The sequence below is a fragment of the Cnephaeus nilssonii genome (genome assembly GCF_951640355.1).
Source record: "Cnephaeus nilssonii genome assembly, chromosome: 12".
NCBI classification, from domain to species: Eukaryota; Metazoa; Chordata; class Mammalia; order Chiroptera; family Vespertilionidae; genus Cnephaeus; species Cnephaeus nilssonii.
The window spans coordinates 39,008,367-39,032,851 of NC_137083.1; the positions used below are offsets into that span (position 1 = coordinate 39,008,367).

Sequence of the window (24,485 nt, forward strand, 5' to 3'; positions counted from 1 at the left end):
TACTCATAGAGAAATTTTTCTTTGTGATCCTTTAAAAATTACATTTCTTCTATAGCAAACTGCTCTTTTCCTTTTATAGTATTGACCAAAACTGTAGTCCTATGATTATGTGCATATATATTTCTTAAATGTCTGTCTCCTCCTCAGAAGAGGAAGTTATAAGGGAGCAGGGTTAATTCCTTTTGTTCAACATTACACACTCGAGGTACAGTGCCTAGCGCTTAGTAGGTGCTCTATAGGTGCAGGGAATTGGTACCCAGGGGCCGCCATTCTCACAGGAAATTATGTGAAGAAGGCCCCTGCAGTTGTGCAACTCAGTGGCTCTGCTGATCACTTAATTTTTAGTGACTAAGTTTATTAATAGCCATGCCTGTTAATGCTCAGCAACATCTTATAAACAACATAGTGGAATATCGAATTTCCAGAGCACATCTTCACTTGGATTCTGATAGCAAGTCAAAACTTATATATTTCTTCTATCTTTCTTTAGACCATAAGCTTCTGAAGGGCAGGGAATATCTCTGTATCCCTTTGGGAAATATTGCTTTATATCTTCAGTGCTTATAGATAGTAGGCAAGTAATGGAATTTCCTCGTTTCCCTAATGTTTTATATATGCTTTATCAAAGCTCTCTCACCTTGCATCAAAAGTGCCTTTTTATGTGTAATTTCCTCTGTTAGATAATTATCCTTATTTATTATTTTATTGTTGGTGACACCTATAGATTGGGCTTCATAAACAGTTACTGAAAGGATAGCAAGTTAACAGCAATAAAGATGGCCAGGAAAATGAAATAAGAGAGTTCTTACAGACAGGTAGGCAGGGGCTGGGCGTCAGTGTGCAGGGGCAGTGATTTGATGTTGAAGGGGAAGGAGAACTTCCTTGCCATTGGGAGGTGGCATGGGCTGCCTAGCAGTGGTGGCTTTCTAATCACGGGTTGTGTTTAATCAGGCTGGGCAGCCACTTAACAGAGAGCTTGTACAGAAGAGTTAAGAGCCAGGTGCGCCCTAGCTGGTTTGGCTCAGTGGGCAGAGAGTTTGCCTGCGGACTAAAGGGCGCCGGGTTCGATTCTGGTCAAGGGCATATGCCCGGGTTGCGGGCTCGATTCCCCAGTAAGGAGCGTGTAGAAGGCAGCCAATCAATGATTCTCTCTCGTCAATGTTTCTCTCTCCCTCTCCCTTTCTCTCTGAAATCAATAAAAAAAATTTTTTAAAAAAAGAGTCAGATGCATTGTGGGGGTTGATAGCTTTTATGGGGACCTCTAATTTTCAAATAAGGGCTCTGATCTATACTCTGGTACCAGTAAATTCTATGTCCACAGGGAGTAACTTAACATACTGTATATAATGAGAGGGTTAAATTACCGTATTTTCCGGCGTATAAGATGACTTTTTAACCCAGGAAAATCTTCTATACGCCCAGTTGTCTTATACGCCGGAAAATACGGTAGATGATTTTTAAGGTCCTGTCTCAAATGTGATAATCTTATATCCTTGGGAATAACTACACCTAGTAATTATGTACCCACAAAACAGGAGTACTTACACTAGCCAATGTCATCTCTATATATAAAAGTCTAAGTCACTGTCGCAACCGAAACAACCAAATGGATGACCGAACAGGCTGTGTGAGACAACCAGGCCGGCAGGGGGGTTAGTGAGGGCCGACCAAACGACTGAGCAGCAGGCTGTGTGGGGCGACCAGGCCGGCAGAGGGTTTAGTGAGGGACTACCAAATGACTAAGCAGTGGGCTGTGTGGGGCGACCAGGCTGGCAGGGGAGGCAATAAAGGGCGACCAAATGACTGAACAGCAGGCTGCGTGGGGCAACCAGGCCGGCAGTTAGGGGTGACCAGGCCAGCAGAGGGGGGCAGTGAGGGGTAACCAGGCTGGCGGGGAGGGGGGCAGTTGGGGGGGACCAGGCCGGCAGGGGGGGCAGTTAGGAGTGATCAGGCATGCAGGGAGGTGAGCAATTAGGAGCCAGTGGTCCTGGCTTGTGAGAAGGATGTTCGACTGCCAGTTTAGGCCCGATCCCATAGGCCTAAACTGGCAGTCGGACATACCCCGAGGGGTCCCGGATTGGAGAGGGTACAGGTTGGGCTGAGAGGACCCCCCCCACCTCCCCCCTTGCATGAATTTCGTGCTCTGGGCCTCTAGTTGTATAAGAAAAGGGAACACATTCACTAAGAGGATGAATTGGAATAGAAATTAAAAATGTAAGTCTGGGAGTAAACTTTCCTTTTCCACCGAAGACTGAGTCTCCCTCCCTGGCTGAGCTGAAACACCAAAGTTAACCTCCCTGGAGCAGAGAGAAGGAGACCAGTGCAGGCCAGAGCAGACGGGCACAGGGCAGAGCAGACCAGCTCTACACAGAGGAGCAGACCAGCAAAGCACAAAGCAGACTGGCAAAGCAGAATAGAGCAGAGCTGTCCAGCCAGAGAGGGGCCTGGCCTCAGGGCTGCCTCACAGCCGTGGTATCACAATTGAGCTGTTCTACAGCCCTGCAGCCATGAAAAACCACACATGTCTGGAAGTTGAATTCCCAGCCCTGTCACAGCTCCACTGTGTCAAGGGGCCAAACCACTGATGTTTACGGGCTGACACTTCCCCACCCGTACAACTAGGAAATGCTACTTCCCACCTCCCAAGGGTGTTGTGATAATTAATTAGTCGTGTTTTCCAAGACCTGCGAGTATCTGAAGTCCCTTGGCAGGTGTCATCATTTATCCTGAAGCTTTTTTATAATGACAGCCACCACCAGCTGCTGCTCCTTGGTGTTGGGAGGAAAATAGCCCGGAACAGATTTCTTTCCTCTCCATCTATATAGCACATAGCAAGTGCTCCTAAGTATCACTGAATAATTAAATATCCATTGGTAAGTAGCTAAAATGTCCCTGTCAATAGCATGGTTTCCATCACTGCCCTCCCTGGGAACCTTTCAGCAAACCTTTCCTACACCTTCAATAGGTTTCCACACACATTGCAGAGTCTGAATCTGCTCCTTTCTTCCAGACGGCTCTATCGACGGAGTCCGTGTCGTCATCACCATCAGGAGAAAAAGCCCTTGATAGGAACCATACATATATTTTTTTCTAATCTTTTCACTATTCCCTGATGTTTCCCTTACTCTCAAAGAGCTACATAAATTACTTAGAACTAGAAACCATAGCTCAATACTCTACCAACAAAGAAGTTGAGGGTGAGTGACCTAATTACACTGGTTCACTCACAAAACTGAGACAAGGCAAGGATCTCTTGGTTTATTATTACTTTGTATTCTCATTCCGTAGATCCCTCAAAACTCTATCTCAGTCTCTACAGAATAATCCCACATCTACCATAACCTCAACATACGAATGCTTGTTTAGCTACTGGAGGCAATGTGTATTGCTGCTGTATGTACACACATGTCTATTCATCTCGACTTCTGCAAGTCAATGTCGACTTCTGAAGCCTCTGACCCTCTGATTTGAGTTACGGGCTATGCAATGTCTGTCCCATTTCAAAATCTTATCCAAGATCCTGCCATTATATTTGGCATAAAGTTTCCTCAATTAGCCTATTTGTCTGTGTTAGACAAAAGTGGAGACTATTCCAAAGAAGATATAAAAAATGACCAATTAATGCATGAAAAGATGCTCAACATCATTAGTCATTAGAGAAATCGAAATCAAAACCACAATATGATACAACTTCATACCCACTAGGATGACCATGATAAAAACACACAACAATAACAAGTGTTGACAAGGATATAGAGAAATCTGAACCCAAATACACTGCTAGTGGGAATGTAAAATGGTGTAGCTGATGTCAGTTTCTCAAAACGTTGAACATAGTTACCTTATGATCCAGCAATTCCACTCACAGGTGTATAACTGGGAAAAGCAGAGGTCAGATAAACTGAACACAGGGTCACAGCCATGACCCACAGACAAGAGCTAGAGAAAAAATAGGCTCTAGCATTTTTAGGTAACACTGATCTCACCATGAATGAATGCCATTTAATTTTCCTTTCTCCTTATTAAATACACTGAGGTCTGAAAACTGGCATGAGAGGAGAAAGTGTTTGGACTACAGATTATGACCCCAAACATGTGATAAAGGTAAAGTACTCTCATAAGGTGACCTAGCTCCTTCATGATATCTTTCTGGAGCTAGGGTGGAAAGCACATTAGAGTTAGCAATAGAAGAATGTAAGTGAGCCACCCCACATGGCCTTTCTTCCTTGAAAGAGAACAAATGGGGGACTTTGGTATAATCCTGGTTCAAACACTGTCTGTGTGTCCGTGGGGAAAATCAAATAACCTTCCTGTGTCTCAGTCCTCATCTTAAAAGATAGGCAGGGGAATTCCGGTTAAAGGAGACTTAAGAAGCATATCAACCAATTATATTGATTTGTATCCTAGTTTGAAAAAAAACTATAACAGGTCTTAGGAGACAAACAGGGACACCTGAATATTGAATACTAAGTATTGACTAAAAAATTATTAACTTGTAGTATAATAATGGTATAACAATAAGTTCTTTAAAAAGTCCTTTTAAGAGATATACTAAAACATTTATAGTTGAAATGATACAATGGCTGGTATTTGCTTCAAGATGGGGGCGGGAGTGAGTGGTGCTATTGATGAAACAAGGTTGGCCTTGAATTGATAATTGTTGAAGCTGGGGGGTGATTATATGGAACTACAGTTTACTATTCTCTTCAATTTTGTATGTTTGGATGTAAAATAGATAAACATGAGACAAAAATAATCTGTGGTCCCTTCATACTCACTGTAATATTTTGATTGAATGATTATAATAAAAAAAGGGATATCCTTTTTTGATAAAATAAGGTTGTATTATTTTTGCTGATAATTATAACCAGTAATCATAATCAAAACTACAGTGTTCTGAGTAAGCCCACTGAGGCATCAAATACACTGGCCCATCCTTCAAATGAAAGGAACTTCCTATAACTTACAAAATACATTCTCAATGGAAAATTACTTATATTTAATTGTTAAAACAATCTTAACAATTCTGAAGAATCCACACATAGCAATATGTACAAAGTACAGCCAAATCTCAAATTTCTCTAATAAAACTTTGGCAACAAGGTCGACAACTGATAAAGCCTAGAGGGAATGCAGAATTTCTGGAAATAGTTTTAGTCTCTGTTGCAGTATAAATAGAAATAGATTTAATTTGTTTTAACATAATGACAAAATATGATTAACATATTCAATATGTGAAAATCAATGGTACAATGGTTTATAGTAGACAAAATTATTTTATGTCCTGTAGTCTGGAATGACCAGCAGACATTTGGTAAAGTTATAGCAGCAATGTTTAAAGTATCAAAATAATGCATTCGAAGATGGGTAGGTAAGAGAAGTCCAAGGCTTCCTTGACTTCAGAGAAAAAATTTAACAAGGTGTTCAGTAATATGAATGCGTGCCAAAAGTCTTTCAAAAGATACTGAGTTGAACATAATGATGGAGGGAAATCAAGAATACCAGGGCAAGTTTAAAGAATCTCCCTTTTAAAAAATAAACTTGCAATTCCCTTGAATATTTCTCCATGGCGAACTCAGTAAATATTGTGCTCAGTTATTTGGTTTTCTTCGAATAAGACCTTTTTTTTCATTTATAGTGATAATAGGTAGAAATATCATGGAAAATATCCTCCCTCCCTAAATTTATTTACCTGCAAAAAGCTACAGCCTCCTCCATCCCCATCTTATCACCCCAGTGGCTCCAGTCTTCTAGCCCTTTTATGTGCTTATCACCTTTCCCTTCAACTTCCTGCAAACATTAAGTAGCTTCCATGCTGTGGTTAAAACCACCTGGCTTCCAAAGTGTTGTAGTTAATCTTTAAAGACTCTGGTATCAGCTAGGTCATTAGGGATAGTAGAAGGGAGTGGATCATCTTCAAACTGTGACTTAAAATAGCCAAGTCACACCTGAGCCTTTCAGTGGCAGCTCCCCCCTCTACCTTTCTGGTGGATTTGAGTTACCTGCCCTTCCACTGACTCACCCTGGTTCTCAGGTGGCATTTCAAGAACCCAAGCCACTTGAGCCACCTGTTATTTTTAGTCTTGGGTTAGTAAAGAAGAGGTGGCAGATTCAGGTTAGGGGCTATGAAATTGATTTTTGGCATCTTCGTATCTTCTTTTTCAGTTTCTCTCAAGAACTCCTAGCATTCTCCCTTCCTACGTCTCCTAGAACTATAACTCTTACGCAAGCAATAAAGATGTAGTACTAATACAGCGATTAAGCCCATGGGCTTTGGGCCATACAAGCTGCATTTATTTTCGGTGTCTTACTGAAACTGTTCTTTTGATGGTCACTGACTAAATTTAGTAAATTTATTGTGAAACTTTTTTCTTGGGGATTTTCTTCCTGCTTGACACTCTCTTCTCATTGGCTTTTCAAAATCATGTTATTCTGATTCTTCTTCTACTTCCACCTGCTTCCTTTAATAGTCATTTCCACTCATTCTGCTATGAAATTTAGGTATGTATTCTTTCTTTTCTTTTAAAATAATAGTCTACATATATATTTTTAAATATTTTTTTCAATTGAGTTTAGAGAGAGAGGAAGGGAGAGAGGTAGAAACATTGATGAAAAAGCAACATCTATCGGCCTGCACGCCCCCTACCAGGGATCGAGCCCAAAACCCAGGCATGTGCCCTGACCAGGAATCGAACTGGTGACCTCTTGGTTAATGAGTGGACCCTTAACCACTGAGGGACACCAGCCGGGCCCTTTCTCTTCTTTTTAAATGCTCTCCTATGGAGAGCTGATACATTTTACAGCATTGCCTATCACCTCTATGATCATGCCTCCAAATTTATTATCTTACCTTGTCTCCAATCTTTGTATCTCTGTCAAATGCATGTTTGCATTTGTATTTCCAGCAATATTATTTAATTCAGCATCAATTGATTAAATTTGCCATATTGTCCCTCCTTGAATACACTTTAACTCTCTTCCCACCTCTTCTCACCACTCTTACAGGTTTCAAACTTCAGAGTCATCTTTTGATGTGTGCAACTAAATAAATTGTTACTGAGTTTTATCAATTCTTTCTTTGAAATGTCCTATAATATCTGCCTCATATCCTCCATGTTAGCCATAGCATGGGCCTTGTTATTTCATGTACAGTCACTATCACAATTCCTTTTCCACTTTCCTCTTACTTAAGTCTCTCTGTTCTCCTAATTTTTTTTTCTTAGAAGAATAGTCTCATCCCAAACCCACCATAGTTCATTTTTTCCTGTAAGTCTAAACTCATTTGCCTTGCTTCAAACTTGCTATAAGTTAACCCAACTCTACTCACAAGTTTCCACACCTTCCAGACATGAGCTCTCTGCTTCTATCAGCAACTCCTGTACTTCCCCCAGGCTCATGTGGCCTGTTCACACGGTTCCCCTAATTTAGAATATTCTTCTTACCCACTGAATTCTTAGCCATCCTTTGAGGGTCCATCTCTTCCAAAAAACCCTCTCAAACCCTGGCATTGAACACTGTCTTCCCTTTCTTAATACCTACGGCATTTCTAGCCCATTCCTTAGTGAAGCTCTAACGTACACACAGCATGTATTATTTTTAAGTTGTTTATTAGGTATACTTCTCATTTTCCCCAAATCATATTGTAACCTCCTACAGGAACTTAACATAGCATCCTACTGTAACCATGGGCTCACTTTGCTTAAGCTAATTTAGGAAGACTTCTTAATCTGACTGAAGTTTAAGCCTGATAGTAAACAAGTGTGATAAGTGGTTAACTTATAAAAAATAAAAATGATTTATATTTTAATAAATGCTTACAATATCTGAAACACTTCCATGAACTTTTACTCAATTTTCTTACGGTAAAAGTATCTCAATTTTTCAGATAGGGAAACTGAAGTTTAGGGACATGAAATGACTTGCTTCAAAGCTCACTGTGCTGAAAAGCTAGAGCCTCCACTAAAGCACAATGCTTTCCATTCTTTTTTTTTTTTTTTAACTTGTAGGACGATCTAACTTAACCAGTGTATATGGGGAAGAATACACACTATGGTTCTATCTACCTCCATTTATTAAGGTTTAAATAGAACAATGTTTGAAGCAGAGTTTGGTGTACCTTGTGTTTAGTCTGTGTTCCCTTCCCAGTGAAAAGCACCGGCATGCCTTCAGTTCTACAATTCAGAAACCAGGGAGTCATCTTCAACATTGTCCTTTCCCTCACCCTCCCACGTCCATTTAATCAGTAAGCGCAGTCAATTTTATTGCCTCCATTTCTCTTGAATTTCTCCACTCTGTTCATGTTTGCTGCACTTTAGTCCAAGTTACTAGCACTTACTATCTTTTTTAAAAGTCTCCTTACATCTATTCTTATCCTCCACAATTTGTTGTCCAGTTATAATAAGCTTTTCTGAGTGCAAATCCGATCACATCTCCCTATTCCCAAGCACTTTAGCAGGCTTTTCATTGTTCATGTAACAAATCTGCAAATCTTTAGTCCAACCTACAATGATCTTCACGATCTCACCATCTCACACCTCACTCTACCTTCTCTCTTTCTCTGACCATTCTTCTAGTATCTCAAATACCTGCTTCCTCCTATTATAAGTTATTATCTTTACATACAACACTCTTGCCCCTACTCTCCACCTACTTAACTCCTATGCATCCTTCATATCTTGCCTCAATTATCCTTTCTCAAGAAAGCATTCCTTGGCTTTCTTCACCAAGGCAAATCTCCCTACTATATACAATGTCTTAGCATCAGGCAACTGTCCTTCATCTTGTATTTAATTGTATATTTACTTCTGTGATTACTGGGGATTTCCCTCTCCCACTGGACTAAATGCACCTTGAGGCAGGAATGAGTTCAGCCCCTCACATGGAACTAGCACATGATTAAACACTTTAAAAATATTTAATGAGTGACTAAATGGTTGAATAATCACGACTGGCCATTTCAGTTTGGTTAATGGTTTCATGTTAATTTGTGGACAACCAACCTCAGTTGACTTACCACCACTGTACCAATTATACTGGGATCCTAGCTTGGGGTCACAAGTGAGTGAGTGGAGAGACCTACACTGGCACATTGCCACACCCTATATAGCACATGGCTTTAAGTTGTCAGATCATGCTTGTTTATAGGAAAGAGCTACAAACTAAAATTCTCAATTCTGTCCTGTTGGACAAGATAAACAGTGATGTCTCAATGCTTCACAGATGTTGAGACAGTAAGTTCGACTCAAAACAAGGAAACAACATGTTTAAAAAGTGAGTGGATATAAGAACAGATATAGTATAATTAATATGTTAATCTGTGTTGGAGAAAAAGTACTCTAAGCCTGGTGCACTGTTCTAATCTTTGGCACGTGGAAGAGCATGATAAGAAGTGGGTCTGACTTAAGCTCCAAACATACACGTTTCTTTCTGAATTATCCCAAGGATCTTGTTGACTTATCCAAAAGGCAGTGTTGACTTTAAAACCATTGTACAATGTGAGCTTTGAGAGTAGTATAATAAATGAACTGTATAGTTTTACTACCATAGCAAGAGAAAATAAATTATCATCAGATTTTTCAAATATAATTTGAAAGGGTTAAAATTATCATGGGTATGTATAAGAGACAATTAAAAGATAGGTTAAAAGATGAGGAATAATTACTTTCCTTGAGTAAAAGACCTAAGGGGATAATGACTAGCTGGAGTAAATCTTAGAATGTCACTTCTTTGCAAAATGCTACCAAGTAGCTGGGTAATAATTCACAGAATACATAAAGACTTAAAAGACTGCTGCCTTAATGGAGGTTTATTTTTCTATTTTACTTATTAAGATCACCTTAATAATTCACGCATGGCAATACCTTTAATGAGCAACAAAATCTCACGTATCTCATTTAAACTTGGCAACTGTGCTGACAGTTAATATAGCTTCGTACCTCTGAGCCAGCAATTGTAGGGCAGCCCTTGGCTGTCAGTAACTGAAACCATCCCATTTTTGATAATCCTAAGAAAAGTTATGCCCTAGATGAATGGTTGACTGTTATGGTCATGTTCTAGGAAGATTTATTCATTCTTCACTTGTGGAGAGGCGAGAGAACAATAATGAGCCCACACTATAACTCCTTCTCCATAAACTGCATCGGTTGCTTTGCTTCTTTTGTGAGGACAGCAACTGATTGCCATTTTCTTGGAGGGAACAGAAATTCCTAAACAGATTTTAAAACTTTCCTATGATTGGCACTTACTTAGGTGGAGAAAAGAGAGTCATGTAGCACCATCCCACTAGACAAGGTGGATTATCTGCTTTACTCAAACAGTTGCAAGCACACAGATATTTAGACGTAACTTTATACCTTTACCAAGGCAATTTTATTAAGCCAACATCATTTCTTTCCCCCCCACTTATCTTTTTACTATCCCTCTAAAGGAAGCCACCATCATTTCTTATAGACACAATGAATAAAGTATTTATAATTGTTTTTTCACATAAAAATGCTCCAGGTGATAATTTTCAAGATACAATTTAAAATAAAATTTCAGAGACACTAATTTTAATACACATTTATGATAGCAAATACCCCATTTATCTGACACCACTCACTGCTATATTTCCAGTAGTCTGAGTGGCAGAAAACAAAGTCTATTTAAATCTACTTTATATCCAATGTGCCTGTTTTAAATTTAAGACTTGTTCTTGGCAAAGTGAATGAAGGTGGAGAAGTTTACTGATTTCTTGGATATGTCATTCTTTAAAAATATTAGAGTTAAAAGTAAGTAAAAGTCTCTATTTTTGGAAAAGACAAAACACTGTCATCATAAAAACTGGTTTCTATGTTACTTACCAAGATAGACTTAATTCGTGCAGGGGAATACCATCAATAGGTAACAAAATCTCATATATCTCATTTAAACTTGCTGTGCTGAGATCTGACATGCCAAATCATATCACATTTGGGTTCACAACACACAGATGCATCCATACCTGGTGTAAGGAGGAAGAGGCAGGGTGATTCTGGTCCACTTGTTGAAAGTGTCTGACACCAGGATCCGCTGCAGATGATAGCGACTGCATTCGACATTGGTAGGCAGACAGTCCCTTACCAATGGGTGCCACGATAATCCCAGATCCACCGAGTATTCTAATTCAATAGCTGAAATAGAAGGCATTATTCTGAATAGAAATACATGTCTCTAGACCCAGGAACCATAATTACTTATGTATTCATTTCAATCAAATATCAATTTGATTCCCCCCATACAATGTTTCCTATTTTGAGATGTTTCCTGGTTTGATTTTTTTCCCTCTGTATATTACTAGTTATTATTTTTTACATTTTTCATATTAAAATAATTTTTCTTTTAAGGAGATATAATTAAATGAAACATAGGTAAAATTTACTAAATCATTCTTTATACTGAGCAATTTTCAGAACCACCATAACAAAGCTGTTAAAGCAATAGTCATAATAGTCATAATTTATATATATTTATGATTTAACCTAATAGTTATAAAATATATGTTACAGAAATACATCTTGCTCTGCTGTGTAATGGTATATACTGGGAAATCAGAAGGCATAGGAGGTAGCTGAAAGCCATGTAATTTCTGCCAAAATACCCAATTTTCTCTGGGCCTTTGGAAAGATATTTCTTTCCTTTCTCTTCTTCTGAAACATTCAATTTATACTCCCCATTTTATATTTTTTTCTCTCTATTCCCTTCTGAAGGCTATATAAACTGCTTTAACCCCCACCTCCTTACTGAAATTACTTTCTCTAAGGCTGTGATTCTCAATCTTGGCTGCACACTGAAATCAGCTGGGTACTTTTAAAACTACTGATGTCAGGGTCCTACCCTCAAAGATTGTCATTTCATTCTTCTGGGGCATGGCCAAGGTGTCAGGAGCTTTAAAGCTCTCCAGGTAATTCTCAGGTTCAGCCAGTATGGATCACTCACTACCCAAAGGTACCTACAAGCCTTTTCTAGTTACATACAATGGATTGTCTCAGTCTTCATTGTACTTGTTCTCCCCAGGGCACTGAATATTATTGATCACTCCCTGATTCTTTCTAATTCCTTTTCTTTGGGAATCAACTGTCTCATTTTCCCTCTGACTCTTGTGCTTACTACCACAACTACCAACTATGGACATTCTTCCAGACTCCATTTCTGGTCTTCTTTTCTTTTTTTAAAATATTGTTATTGATTTTAGAGAGGAAGGGGGAGAGAGAGATGGAAACATCACTGATGAGAGAGAATCATTGATTAGCTGCCTCCTGCATGCCCCCTACTGGGGATTGAGCCTGCAACCCGGGCATGTGGCCTTGACCAGAATCGAACCCAGGACCCTTTAGTCTGCAGGGTGACGCTCTATCCACTGAGCTAAACTGGCTAGGGCTGGTCTTCTTTTCTACCTGTATACTCTTAGGGCTTCAACTACTACCTCTGTGCCCAATTTATGTCTCAGAATTGATTTTATTTATTCAACAAATGTTCATTCAGCTCGGCATGGTGCCGATGCTGGCATATTGTCATGAACAATATGCACAAAGTTCCTGCTTTGCATATTGAAAGTCCTCCTCACTAAAGAATATCTCCACTCAAAGCTACTTTCACCCAAGCTAAAGAAACACTCATCATTTCCCCTCATAAATAAACATATTTTAACAACCAAATTCTATCAATGACAAAACTTTTGCACTCATTTTCTAGGTTCAAAATTTAGAAGTTATTTTCAAAATTTTACTCTTCTCTCTCCTTTACCCTCTATTTTCTCACATAGTTTTGAGATCTGCTGCTTCTTTACTTTTCGTTTGCATTGTCCTATATTGATTTTACCCATTCCATTTCTCTTCCTGCCCTATAGTTCAGGTCTTCATGGCCTCCCACAGAGATTACCACTAAGGCTTCTTCACTGGGATTATTCCTTCCCCACCTTCCTAATCTCCCTGAAACATACCAAGGCATTCAGGGCTAATCTCCCTGAAACATACCAAGGCATTCCTCTGTACTTGTGCCCGCTTATTCATGACCTGGTCAAGCACAAATTCCTATGACTGCTTTTTAAGGCACTGTGTTGCCAACTGTGCTTATCCACTTGCCTCTTTCATTTTATCATTCAGTTCAACCTCTTTCTCTCAAGACTCTGCACCAACCAACAGTAGAAAGCACACATGGCTGAGCTTATAGGGCAGAGTTTCAGTACTGGTGCCGCTATAGGCAAACCATGTCATAACTTAACTCCTTGAGTTCTCATTAACCTCCTATACTAATGAGGAAGTAGGTATCTTGGACCTTAAAGTCCTTTTCTATTTTTAAATTCAGCACTCTGATGTAAGGTGGGTTTTTTGCTTTTTTAGGGATAGTTTGTAGCAGTAATAACTGTCCCTTATGTTAGTGAATGACTTGTATAAATTGAAACTGTAAATTGTGAACACTGGAAAGCACCATTGTGACATAGAGTCAACATCTTAGTAATATATTAAAATGAATGTAAATGGAGGTTAAAATTACATTACTGTGAAAACTCATCTTCCAACTCTAAGTTAAGCTGTGGAGATTTGTATTAGTAGGTAACTGTTCAGAGCTTTGAAAACACTGCCCATTTCTGTACAAGCCAGAGTTATTATTTCTTTGTAACTTATTCAGCTTGACAATTGCTTTTGATTTGGTGAGTTGATAACATGATATAATACATTTAAGTAAGAAGAATCATTTCTACACACTATTTTTAAAATAATCTAGAACTGAAATATACAATTAAACTACCTGTGCTGAAATTTGGGGGAAGTTTAGGTTCTTTTTTAAAAAAAAGTACTAATAATCATTAACTATATCTATGATAAAGTGCTTATTTTGGTTTACTTAGATAATGCTGCAGTTGGTGGAAATGATAAACATTTAAAGTGTTACCACTCTGTGAATGCATTGGATTTAGGAGAATAAACATTTTATAAAAATAAAAAAAAAATTCAGCACTCTGGTCTCCTTTAGGATGGTCTGCTCACAGTTTCCCCCATAGAACAGGAGAGCTCTACCTCTGCTTCTTTGCTTATGCTGCCAGATGGCATGGGCCTTTTTCTCCTCTCCACTCATCCTTCAAACCCACTCCAACAATCAAAGCCACTTGAGACTTAGGTCCTTCTTGAAATCTTACCAAACTCTTTGGATTGACCATCCATTGATCATCTCTCTCTCCTTTGGACTCTCATTACATTTTGCATCAGTACCATTCCATGGAGCATTTGATTTAGACATTTATTGGATTCTAACTTTTTGAAATATTCTTTCAACTAGACTGTACCTATTGAGGACAGGGTGTGAACCTTATACTTTTCCAAGTTCCACTCCTACCATCTAGTTTAGTGTTGTCTGATTGATTGAATATGAGGTAGAAAGAATACATCTGGGATTCCCCCTAAGAAAGGTGCATTAAGTTCAAACTAATAAATATGAAAAATCTGGATTTTGCAGGACCTATGAAGTAACCAAATTCCTCAGATTTCAGCATTCCCTTCAAATCTAAAACAGTTTGAATCCCTTGGAAGAAGGGTGGCTTGAGGTGGTGAAAGACCAGGAGGGCCCCAGATCTGTAAGTTCTGGTGAAGAGTCCAAGTATGCAATAATGCCAGTTTTTATTTCTCCTAAGATAGGCCCATTAGTGTGTGCAAGGTATGTATGAGTGCAATGTGTACATGCACAATTGAGAGGATGCAAACTGGTCACAATGAGGTGGCTCAGAATATGCTATGACAACTTTAAGCATACCAACATTTGCATCATGGGGGTGCCGGAAGGAGAAGAGAAAGAGAAAAAAAGTTGAAAACCTATTTAAAAAATATTGACAAAAAATATTAGGGAAGTCTCTAATCTGGTGAAGGAAATAGACATACATGTCTAGGAAGCACAGAGAGTTCCAAACAAGATAACCCCAAACAGGCCCATACCAAGACACATCATAATTAAAATGCAAACGGTTAAAGAGAAAGACAGAATCTTAAAAGCAGCAAGAGAAAAGCAGCTAGTTTCTTATAAGGGAGCACCCATAGGACTGTCAGCTGATTTCTCAACAGAAACTTTGCAGGCCAGACGGGAGTGGCAAAAAATATGCAAACTGATGAAAAGCAAGGACCTACAACCAAGATTACTCTACTCAGCAAGGCTATCATTTAGAATCTAAGGACATATAAAGAGCTTCCCAGACAAGAAAAAGCTGAAGTTCATTACCACCAAACCAGTATTACATGAAATGTTAAAGGGTCTTCTTTAAGAAGAAGAAGAAAAAATATGAACAATAAAACAGCAATAAATACATATCTATCAAAAATTGAATCTAAAAAAAACAAAATAAATGAATAAGCAGAAACAGACTCATAGATACAGAGAACATTTTGATGGTTGCCAAATGGGAGAGGTGTTGGAGATGGGAAAATGAAAGGATTAAGAAGTACAAATTGGTTGTTACAGAATAGTCACAGGAATGTAAAGTACAGAATAGGAAATACAGTCAATAATGTCTTAATAACTGTGTATGGTGTTAGATGGGTAAGAGATTTATTGGGATGATCATTTAGTAAGTTATATAAGGTCTAAGCACTGGAGTAAACACCTAAAATTATTGTGTGTCAACTGCAATTGAAAAATAAAAAAATGATTGAAAAAATAAACTACTAAAACTCAATTTACATACATTTTTCAAGAATGCAGTTATGATTTGACTCAAAGTGCTCCTGTGTTTTAATTTCAGACTAATCAGAGGTGTAATGCAGTCCTTTGATAGAGGTAGCCTTAGATGCCTATTTATACACATCTGTCCCTCTACCCGCATCTGCAATACTTACCATAACAAGAGTCTGTGACTGAGCAGGAGGCGGCAAAATCTATCTGCAGAAATGAATCCTCATTCACAGCAATGTCTGTGGTGACTACATAACGGGTGCTGGCCTTTTCGATGAAGACAAGGGCATCACCAGTCGAGCCACACACAGGCATCTTGGTGCCTCCAGGGTGAAGTAGCCATTTCCTACTATCCAGAGCTGTGAAATCATCCTCCAAGACTGTATTACCAGAAATATTTCCTCCAATAAGAATCTGTAATTTTAAAAAAGCACAAATTTTCAGTTCGGCTTTAAGATATGAGAAAGTACAGTCTTTTTGTTTGTTTTTAGCAGTCATATTGGTCACAACTGGCATCATACAGCAAACACAACGTTAGGGGGCCTTTCTGAATGCTCTTGTTTATGTGGTCTGTTTGGCCATCTGGCAAGAGGCCATGAAAATCCGTGAAAACAAATAGTAGGATTGACAAAACCATTCACAGCTTTCATGGGCCAAATTATGCCTTTGGAAACTGTATGTGGAAAAGCAAAATTTGGCTTACATGTGATTATTTTTCACGTAAAATTTCTATTTAAGGACAGTTGTACCCTAAGGCACTTCAGCTTAATTCTTTGTATGGATTCTACAGTTTGTTAACAGGTTCTTTGAGTTCTACTTGATGCGCATTTTATTATATATGAAGATCCTTTGGAGTTGTCCATAGGATGTTAGGGAGGTTTATTTATTTTTTCCTTCAAAGGCTGGGAAAGAGGATTTGGGAGTTACTGCATGGGAGTTACAATGCTAATTTGCACATTTTCCTTTTCAGAGAATTATAACCTCGTATCACGCTTGATAAAGTCCCTCTATCCATATGGCAGAATCCTCTCTGAGCAGGACCTGGGCCTTCTGTTGTATGTCGTTTATTTTATAGGCTCAGGCAATTGAAGGAAAAGAGAATGAAAGGAAGCTAAATGCCACATCTAATCTAGCTGTGTGCCCTTGGGCAAGTCACTGAACTGTCCATCCTGGGCTTTCTCTAGTGAACTGGAGGGCTGCTATCTAAGGCCACATTCAGATAAGTGACAACATTATAATAGTTAATTCTAAAGGGACTGACCTGGTCGATAACCCAGGGACTGTAGAAGTGCCCGTTTTCGGATGGCTGCCACCAGCGGAGCCGAGTAGAAGCAGAACGGGCTTTCATGGGTATCTCCAGGGCGATGTACCTGCCCACGTTGCTGGAGTTGCTGAAAAGGAACTCTTGAAGGAGACTCCACGAGAGGCCGCCGTTGTGAGAATACTGCAGAAGCACAGGTTGGCTCCTGGGATCCGGAACCCCTTTACCACATCCCAGTCTCATGAAGAACTGCACAAATCTGACATGAGTGAAACTTACTGTAGATATTTACTTCAGTGAGAAATTCACACCATTAGCAAAACACAAGCACTCGGGGTAATACGGGGAGTGCATGGCTTTAATGAAAATAAGGACTTAACGCATGTCCAAAGAAATCATTTCAAAGCCCGATTTCCTTTTTAATGCTAAACGGAGTTAATACAATGTGAGATCTGAAGAAAGGCAATTCTGCACCCATATTTATATTTTGCAGCCCTCCCCAGAGGTGAATCTGAGGACAGTGAGCATTCACTGCACCCGTTGGCCATGCTATGAGAAGACAGTAGGGGTCCGAAGGCTGTTCAGGTTGGGGAGTGTGTATTGTTAACTATTTAAGGTAAACTTGGATCCTTGTCCTTAGTATCCGAAACAGGAAGAATATAATTAATACAGTTTACCTCATTTATTGGTGAAATCATCCATTCTCAGTTTATACCAGTAGATTTTTAGATCTCATATTACTGGTTTTGGGAGACACATTTAAATTCACCAGTTGTAACACCTCTTTGTAAAAGGCCAGCCATCTTTTGGAAGAGGTGTGTCAAGCCTGGGCCTCTTTTCTGTCTTTTGTGCCCAGGGGCAGGGGAGCATGAGTGTGGGGTGGTGGTGCTGGTGGGCTGTGCCAACCTCTGACTATTGCTGTCTGCGATGGATGATACCGGCCATCGAGAACTGTGGCGGCCAGCCAGTGCAGACTTTCCAGCTGGCAGGGAGGTGGGCAGAGTGGCAGCAAGCAGCTGGGGTGCCAACGAAAACGAGCTCACATGTTATCTTTGGCAGGCAAACTGTTGGTGCCTAGTCTGGCTGCTTGCTACCGGGTAATGCAGAATAAACTTCATGTGAAATCCAATGCATACAGCCAATTATGTATGCATGCCACACATATGAAATATACTGGGGCTTATAATAAAAGTTATCAGTTCCATATATAAAACCATGCATTCTTCATGGGTTCCTCCTCTCCCCTATCTCCATTAACTGTGTATAAATCTCCTAACTTGAGAAAATGGGTATTTTACACAGAGCATTTTAAGGTCAATATATGCAAATCCTACACAGCATGCTACTGAGATGAGATAAATAATGGAGCTTTTAACATTGGATTAATGAAAAAAATACATGTTTCGTGCCTAGTGACGTTTATATCTATAGAAATAGTAGTCATTTATGGAGAAAAACTTTTAGCATGTCATCTAGTTGTATTGGGGAAAATGTTTATATTAATTTAGTCATAGATAAACCATATCAGAATTATTTAGAAAAACCTAATAATTTTTAAATTGGAGAACTCAGCTGCCAATGATAAATCTGAAAAAAGAGCATCAAATTAAGTCAGATACATTAAAATAGGATGGTGATAAATACAATCTTGTTTCCTTTAAGTGTAAAATTATTATCTCACAGATAGAATTGTATTTTCTGTGGGGCATAATCAAATTTATAACTCAATAAATAAAATATTTAGGAGGAAGGAGAGGATAATCTGTTATGATGTATTTTAATTTGTTCTGAAATGTTTAAAAAAACAAAAACATCATTCTTTTGTTCACTTGCAAAAATAGGTCAGGGTTCCATTTTACACATGTTAAATTGTCTTCTTTATTTTCCTGGCTAAGTGTTTGGCACTCATCAACTGATCAAAGGATATACTTCTTGACAGGACATAATCCTCTGAGCCAGTTCTAAATGTTTGTTTCTGAGAGACTGTGCTCAATTTAGAAAATGAGTGCTTAGAGTGCATGAGCAAGTCATTGAACAGAAATGCTTATAAAGAATAAGGCTACATTCAAATGTTCTTAACTTAAATTGCTAATGGATATAAAGTTAATTGTAAATAATTTGAGGGTGTATGGTATTTCCATTAGGCTTTCTATTAAGCACGGTGTAAATAATTTCTACACAGTCCAAGTGCTAATGAAAAGCATTCTGTAGAAGATGGGTAAAGAAGTTGCAACATTATTTTCCTGAAGTTAAAGTAAGTTAAATATTGCCATTTCCTAGTCACCATCTTATAAAATACCAGATATTAACTTTTGTCTGCTTATCAGTATTTCATTTCTGATCTAGTTACTGCACAATTCTCTTTCAGTTTTAGAATGTAAATTATGTAAATTGTGTCTTAATGGAGTCGTTGATGAGAGAGAAACTCAGCATTTCCAATGGAAGGCCTTGTCTTTGAGATCTCTTTCTGATTCAATGATGTTCTGCCACTGTACATCACAATGTGATTTTCCAACAACATTCCAAAGTGATTACCTAGCATGTGATAAATCCAGATCTCGTGTCATCAACATGCGTAAGCCATCTTCGTTGAAAAAGAGGTTGTTTCCACTAGAAAGGATTCCACACTTCCGAGATGGCTTTCCACCACTCATTAATAAGAATCTATCCGATTCCAGCTGACCTGAAAAAGGTAAAAAGTATGACTCCAATTATAGTCATACTATTTTTATTTATTTATTTAGTCATATTTTTTAAAGGAGTATGGTAAGTGCTTTGTGTAGTTCCAAAATATTAAGTCATAAACATCGAAGTCATAGATTTGGGGTAAGAGGCCTCTTCAACATTTTAGCAAGTTTGAATTGTTTAACCTTGGCTGTGTTATTTAAGAATCCACAGGACAGAAGGAGGGGGCCTTTTCCTGAGTACCTATGGTCCAGCCAGATGGGTCCCTCCTTTCTGCTCCTCCACACTGCAAAAGACGACACTGGCTAGTCACAGAGTGATTCAGGACAAAAGTAAGGGAGGGCATGTGACCATTCCATAGACTTCTTCACCATGTCCTTGCTACTGTGAGGACAGTATCAGATAAGTGTTACATATTTTTAACACCGTTTTAATGGGAGAAATTTCAGGATAATTTGATATTTCCTATTAAACAATATTTTTCAAAACCAGCTCTCAAATCTCCTCAGATATTCGTCATAGATTTACTTCAGTTTTTTGATTGTGGTAAAATGCATATAATATAGAAATCTACCATTTTCATCATGAACAACTCAATGGCATTCAGTACATTCACAGTGCTGTATAACAATCACCACTACCTAGTTCCAGAACTTTATAATCCCCTGTAAAGATAACCTTGTCCTCATTAGGCAGTCACTCCCATGTCCCTCTCACCCTGCCCCTGGCAACCACTGATTGGCTGGCTATCTCTATGGATTTGCCTATTTCTGATGATTCTATAAATGAAATCATATGGTAGGTGACCTTCCGTATATGACTTTTTCATTTGCATAATGTTTCAAGGTTCATTTATGTTGTAGCCAGTATCAGTATTTCATTCCTTTTTATGTCTAAACTAGAGGCCCAGTGCACAAAATTCGTGCAAGGAGGGGGTGTGTGTCCCTCAGCCCAGCCTGCACCCTCTCCAATCTGGGACCCCTTGAGGGATGTCAGACTGCCCGTTTAGGCCTGAACCATGGGATTGGGCCTAAACGGGCAGTCAGACATCCCTCTCACAATCCAGGACTGCTGGCTCCCAACCACTCGCCTGCCTGCCTGCCTGATTGCCGCTAACAGCTTCTGCCAGCCTGGTCACCCCTAACTGTCCTCCCCTGTAGGCCTGATCATCCCCAACTGCCCTCCCCTGCAGGCCTGGTACCCCCCAACTGTCCTCCCCTGCAGGCCTGGTCCCCCCCAACTATCCTCCCCTGCAGGCCTGGTCCCCCCCAACTGCCCTCCCTTGCAGGCCTGGTCCCTCCCAACTGCCCTCCCCTTCCAGCCATCTTATGGTGGCCATCTTGTGTCCACATGGGGCCAGCCATATTTGACCACATGGGGGCAGCAATCTTGTGTGTTGGAGTGATGGTCAATTTGCATATTACTTTTTTATTAGATAGGATAGTGGGATTAAAGATTTTTTCCCTTTGTCCCAAATTAAGGATTTACTTTCTTTTTTACAAATTGTCTATGAAATTATTATATTTATGGTTTTAAGGTACATTCTGAAATTACATTTAGGTAATATCAATACAATGGAATACTATCCTATCTAATAAAAGAGTAATATGCAAATTGACCGTCACTCCAACACACAAGATGGCCACCCCCATGTGGTCAAAGATGGCTGCTCCCATGTGGACACAAGATGGCCACCACAAGATGGCCTGCAGGGGAGGGCAGTTGTGGGAGATCAGGCCTGCAGGGGAGGGCAGTTGTGGGTGATCAGGCCGGCAGGGGAAGTTCTGTTGTAGGCAATCAGGCCAGCAGGGGACGGCAGTTGGGAGGGACTAGGCCTGCAAGGGAGGGCAGATGGGGGCGACCAGGCCTGTAGGGGAGGACAATTGGGGGGCACCCAGGCCTGCAGGGGAGGGCAGTTGGGGTGGACCAGTACAGCAGGGGAGAACAGTTAGGGGCGACCAGGCTGGCAGGGGAGGGCAGTTGGGGCCAATCAGGCCTGCAGGGGAGGGCAGTTGGGGGGGACCTGGCCAGCAGGGGAGGGAAGTTAGAGGCAACCAGGCTGGCAGGGGAGGGCAGTTAGTGGCAATCGGGCCGGCAGGGGAGCAGTTAGGCGTCGATCAGGCTGGCAGGGGAGTGGTTAGGGGTGATCAGGCTCGCAGGCAGAAGTGGTTAGGGGCAATCAAGCAGGCAGGCAGGCGAGTGGTTGGGAGCCAGCAGTCCTGAATTGTGAGAGGGATGTCCAACTGCCCGTTTAGGCCCGATCCCAGTCAGACATCCCTCAAGGGGTCCCAGATTGGAGAGGGTGCAGGCTGGGCTGAGGGACACCCCCCCCCCCAATTCACGAATTTTGTGCACCGGGCCTCTAGTCCTAATATAGATAGCTATTACATTTGTTTAGGACTTTATCTTATGAGGATGTTTTCCCACAGTTTTATCAGAGGGCATATCCAAAGGATATATAATTGTGAATACTTTCAATTATTACATCATATGTATTTTTCTATGTTGTAACATTATCGTCACATATAATGTTAGATTCTAGGTTTAAGTGAGGTACAGAAAGTGATAAGAGACTGCTTAATGAGTTGGTGATAAAGCAATGAAAGAAATTTCCATCTCTGGAACCTTTTACTTCCATCCAAGAAGATTAACCCTCTATGGACATTTTCTAAAATTACCATTAATGAGAAATTACATGTGATAGCAAAAGTGGTGAAAATAACCTTAGTTTTTCTCAGTTACAGTCTTGTTCTCTCTCACTGACCATTGTTTCAAAAATGGAACCCTATAAAATTCAGAACAAAATGAAGGTTTGGGTAGTTTCAATTATAGTGATAAATAATGAAGTATTAGAGTAAAACCTAGTGATTACTTACAAATTACAAATTTTGTTTAAAATGTAATCTCTTTCACAATGCTACATATAATTTATAAGAAAAGATTACCTTCAAAATCATCCTTGAGAAAATCAGGATTTTTGGTGCTTATTTTACAGGTTGGACCTGAGTAGCCAGGATCACATATGCACTTGGTTCCATTGATACAGCTCCCATGTCCATTACACATCTCTTCACATTGGGGACCAATATAGACATTATCAATGGCCCATGTCACTGGCTGAGAGCCAACAGGGTAAAATCCTTGGTACCATCTGAAACGCACAGATCTGGAAAAGAGGAACAAATCTTTCAAAATCTAATCAATAGAACAACATACCTTCAAAGTAAGCACATTTGATCATTAAGCAGTGGGCAGTTACTATCACTGACTCACACTCAAGAAATAGAAAAGATAATTCAATTTTGGGAACACAAACTCCATTTCTCAATCTATAAGATTTTGCCAATAAAGTTCTTGCTCCCTGTAAGCCCTTCCCAATTCTATCACTATGTCAAAATTCCACCTGAACGTCCAACTTTTTCTTTTCTTTTCTTTAAACTATATTTTTATTGATTTCAGAGATGAAGGGAGAGGGAGAGAGAGATAGAAACATTGATGACAGAGAATCATTGATCGGCCACCTCCTGCACGCCCTCTACTGGGGATCAAGCCCGCAACCCGAGTATGTGCTCTTGACTGGAATCAAACCTGGGACCCTCCAGTCTGCACGCTGATGCTCTATACAGTGAGCCAAACTAGCTAGGGCCCACCTTTTTCTTTTTAAAAATTTTATTTTAGAGAGACAGGGAAAGGGAGGGAGAGCGGGAGGGAGGGAGGGAGGGAGGGAGGGAGGGAGGGAGGGAGAGAGAGAGAGAGAGAGAGAGAGAGAGAGAGAGAGAGAGAGAGAAAGAGAGAAACATCAATTTGTTGTTCCACTTGTTTATGCATTCTTGGTTGATTCTTGTATGTGCCCTGACTGGGGATCAAACCTACAACCATGGCGTATAAGAATGATGCTCTAACCAACTTAGCTACCTGGCCAGGGATCCAACTTTTTCAATATTGACTTTATCGGTGAAGCTTCTTTCATACCTTCTATCTACACTCTGCATAACATTTTTTTTAAAGTCGAGGTGACATTTGTATAACACAAAAGTATATGTATATATATTGTTTTAACTATTTAAAGCACACAACGTAGTGGTATTTAGCAGATTCACTGTGTTAGCCAACCATCACCTCTATAGAGTTTCAAGACATTTTCATCACCCCAAAAGGAAACCCTGTGCCTATTAAGCAGTTCCCCTATTCCCCGCCTTTGGCAACCACTAATCTACTTTCTGTCTCTATGGATTTACCTATTCTGGATATTTCATATAATTAGACTCATACAATAGGTGACCATTAGTGTCTGGCTTTGTTCACTTAGCATGATGTTTTCAAGGTTATTCCACATTGTAGCAAATATCAGAATTTCATTCCTTTTTATGACCGAATAATATTCCATTGTATGGATATACCAACTTTATTTATTAACTTACCAGTTGATGGATATTTGTTTATTTCTACCTTGTGGTTATTGTGAATAGTGCTTCTATGAGCAAGTATTTGCCTAAATACCTATTTTCAACTCTTTTGGGTAAAGTAGTGAACTTGCTGAGTCAGACAGCATATAACCAGTCTTTTAATTTCTCTCTCTTCCATAATTCTGATGGAATTTCCATTATTATAGTTATCACAGGTGTAGGTACTTAAAAGCATACCTATTTTTCCTATTGGCTGTGAACTCCTAGAGGCCAATCTCCATGCCTCTTTCTTCTTTGCACTCACTCGTAGTGCCCCATATAGTGTTTCACATACAGCGATGCTCAGTAAGTGTTTGTTGCATAGCATTTGTTGTGAAAAGCTTTATTTCAGGTGTCCTCAAACTACGGCCCGCGGGCCACATGCGGGTGTTTTTGCCATTTTGTTTTTTTACTTCAAA

General features: G+C 39.7%; 1 protein-coding gene across 1 annotated transcript in view; it reads right to left on the minus strand.

The window, feature by feature from the left end:
- Window positions 1–24,485, minus strand: part of RELN (reelin) — a 449,067-nt gene that overhangs the window by 38,818 nt on the left and 385,764 nt on the right. Inside the window, exons 42-46 of the mRNA XM_079785901.1 lie at window positions 22,567–22,787; window positions 19,472–19,619; window positions 16,937–17,195; window positions 15,840–16,089; window positions 10,982–11,150 (exon numbers count right to left, since the gene is read on the minus strand). Coding sequence (XP_079642027.1) covers window positions 10,982–11,150; window positions 15,840–16,089; window positions 16,937–17,195; window positions 19,472–19,619; window positions 22,567–22,787 — 1,047 coding nt within the window. The remainder of the gene's footprint in view (window positions 1–10,981; window positions 11,151–15,839; window positions 16,090–16,936; window positions 17,196–19,471; window positions 19,620–22,566; window positions 22,788–24,485) is intronic.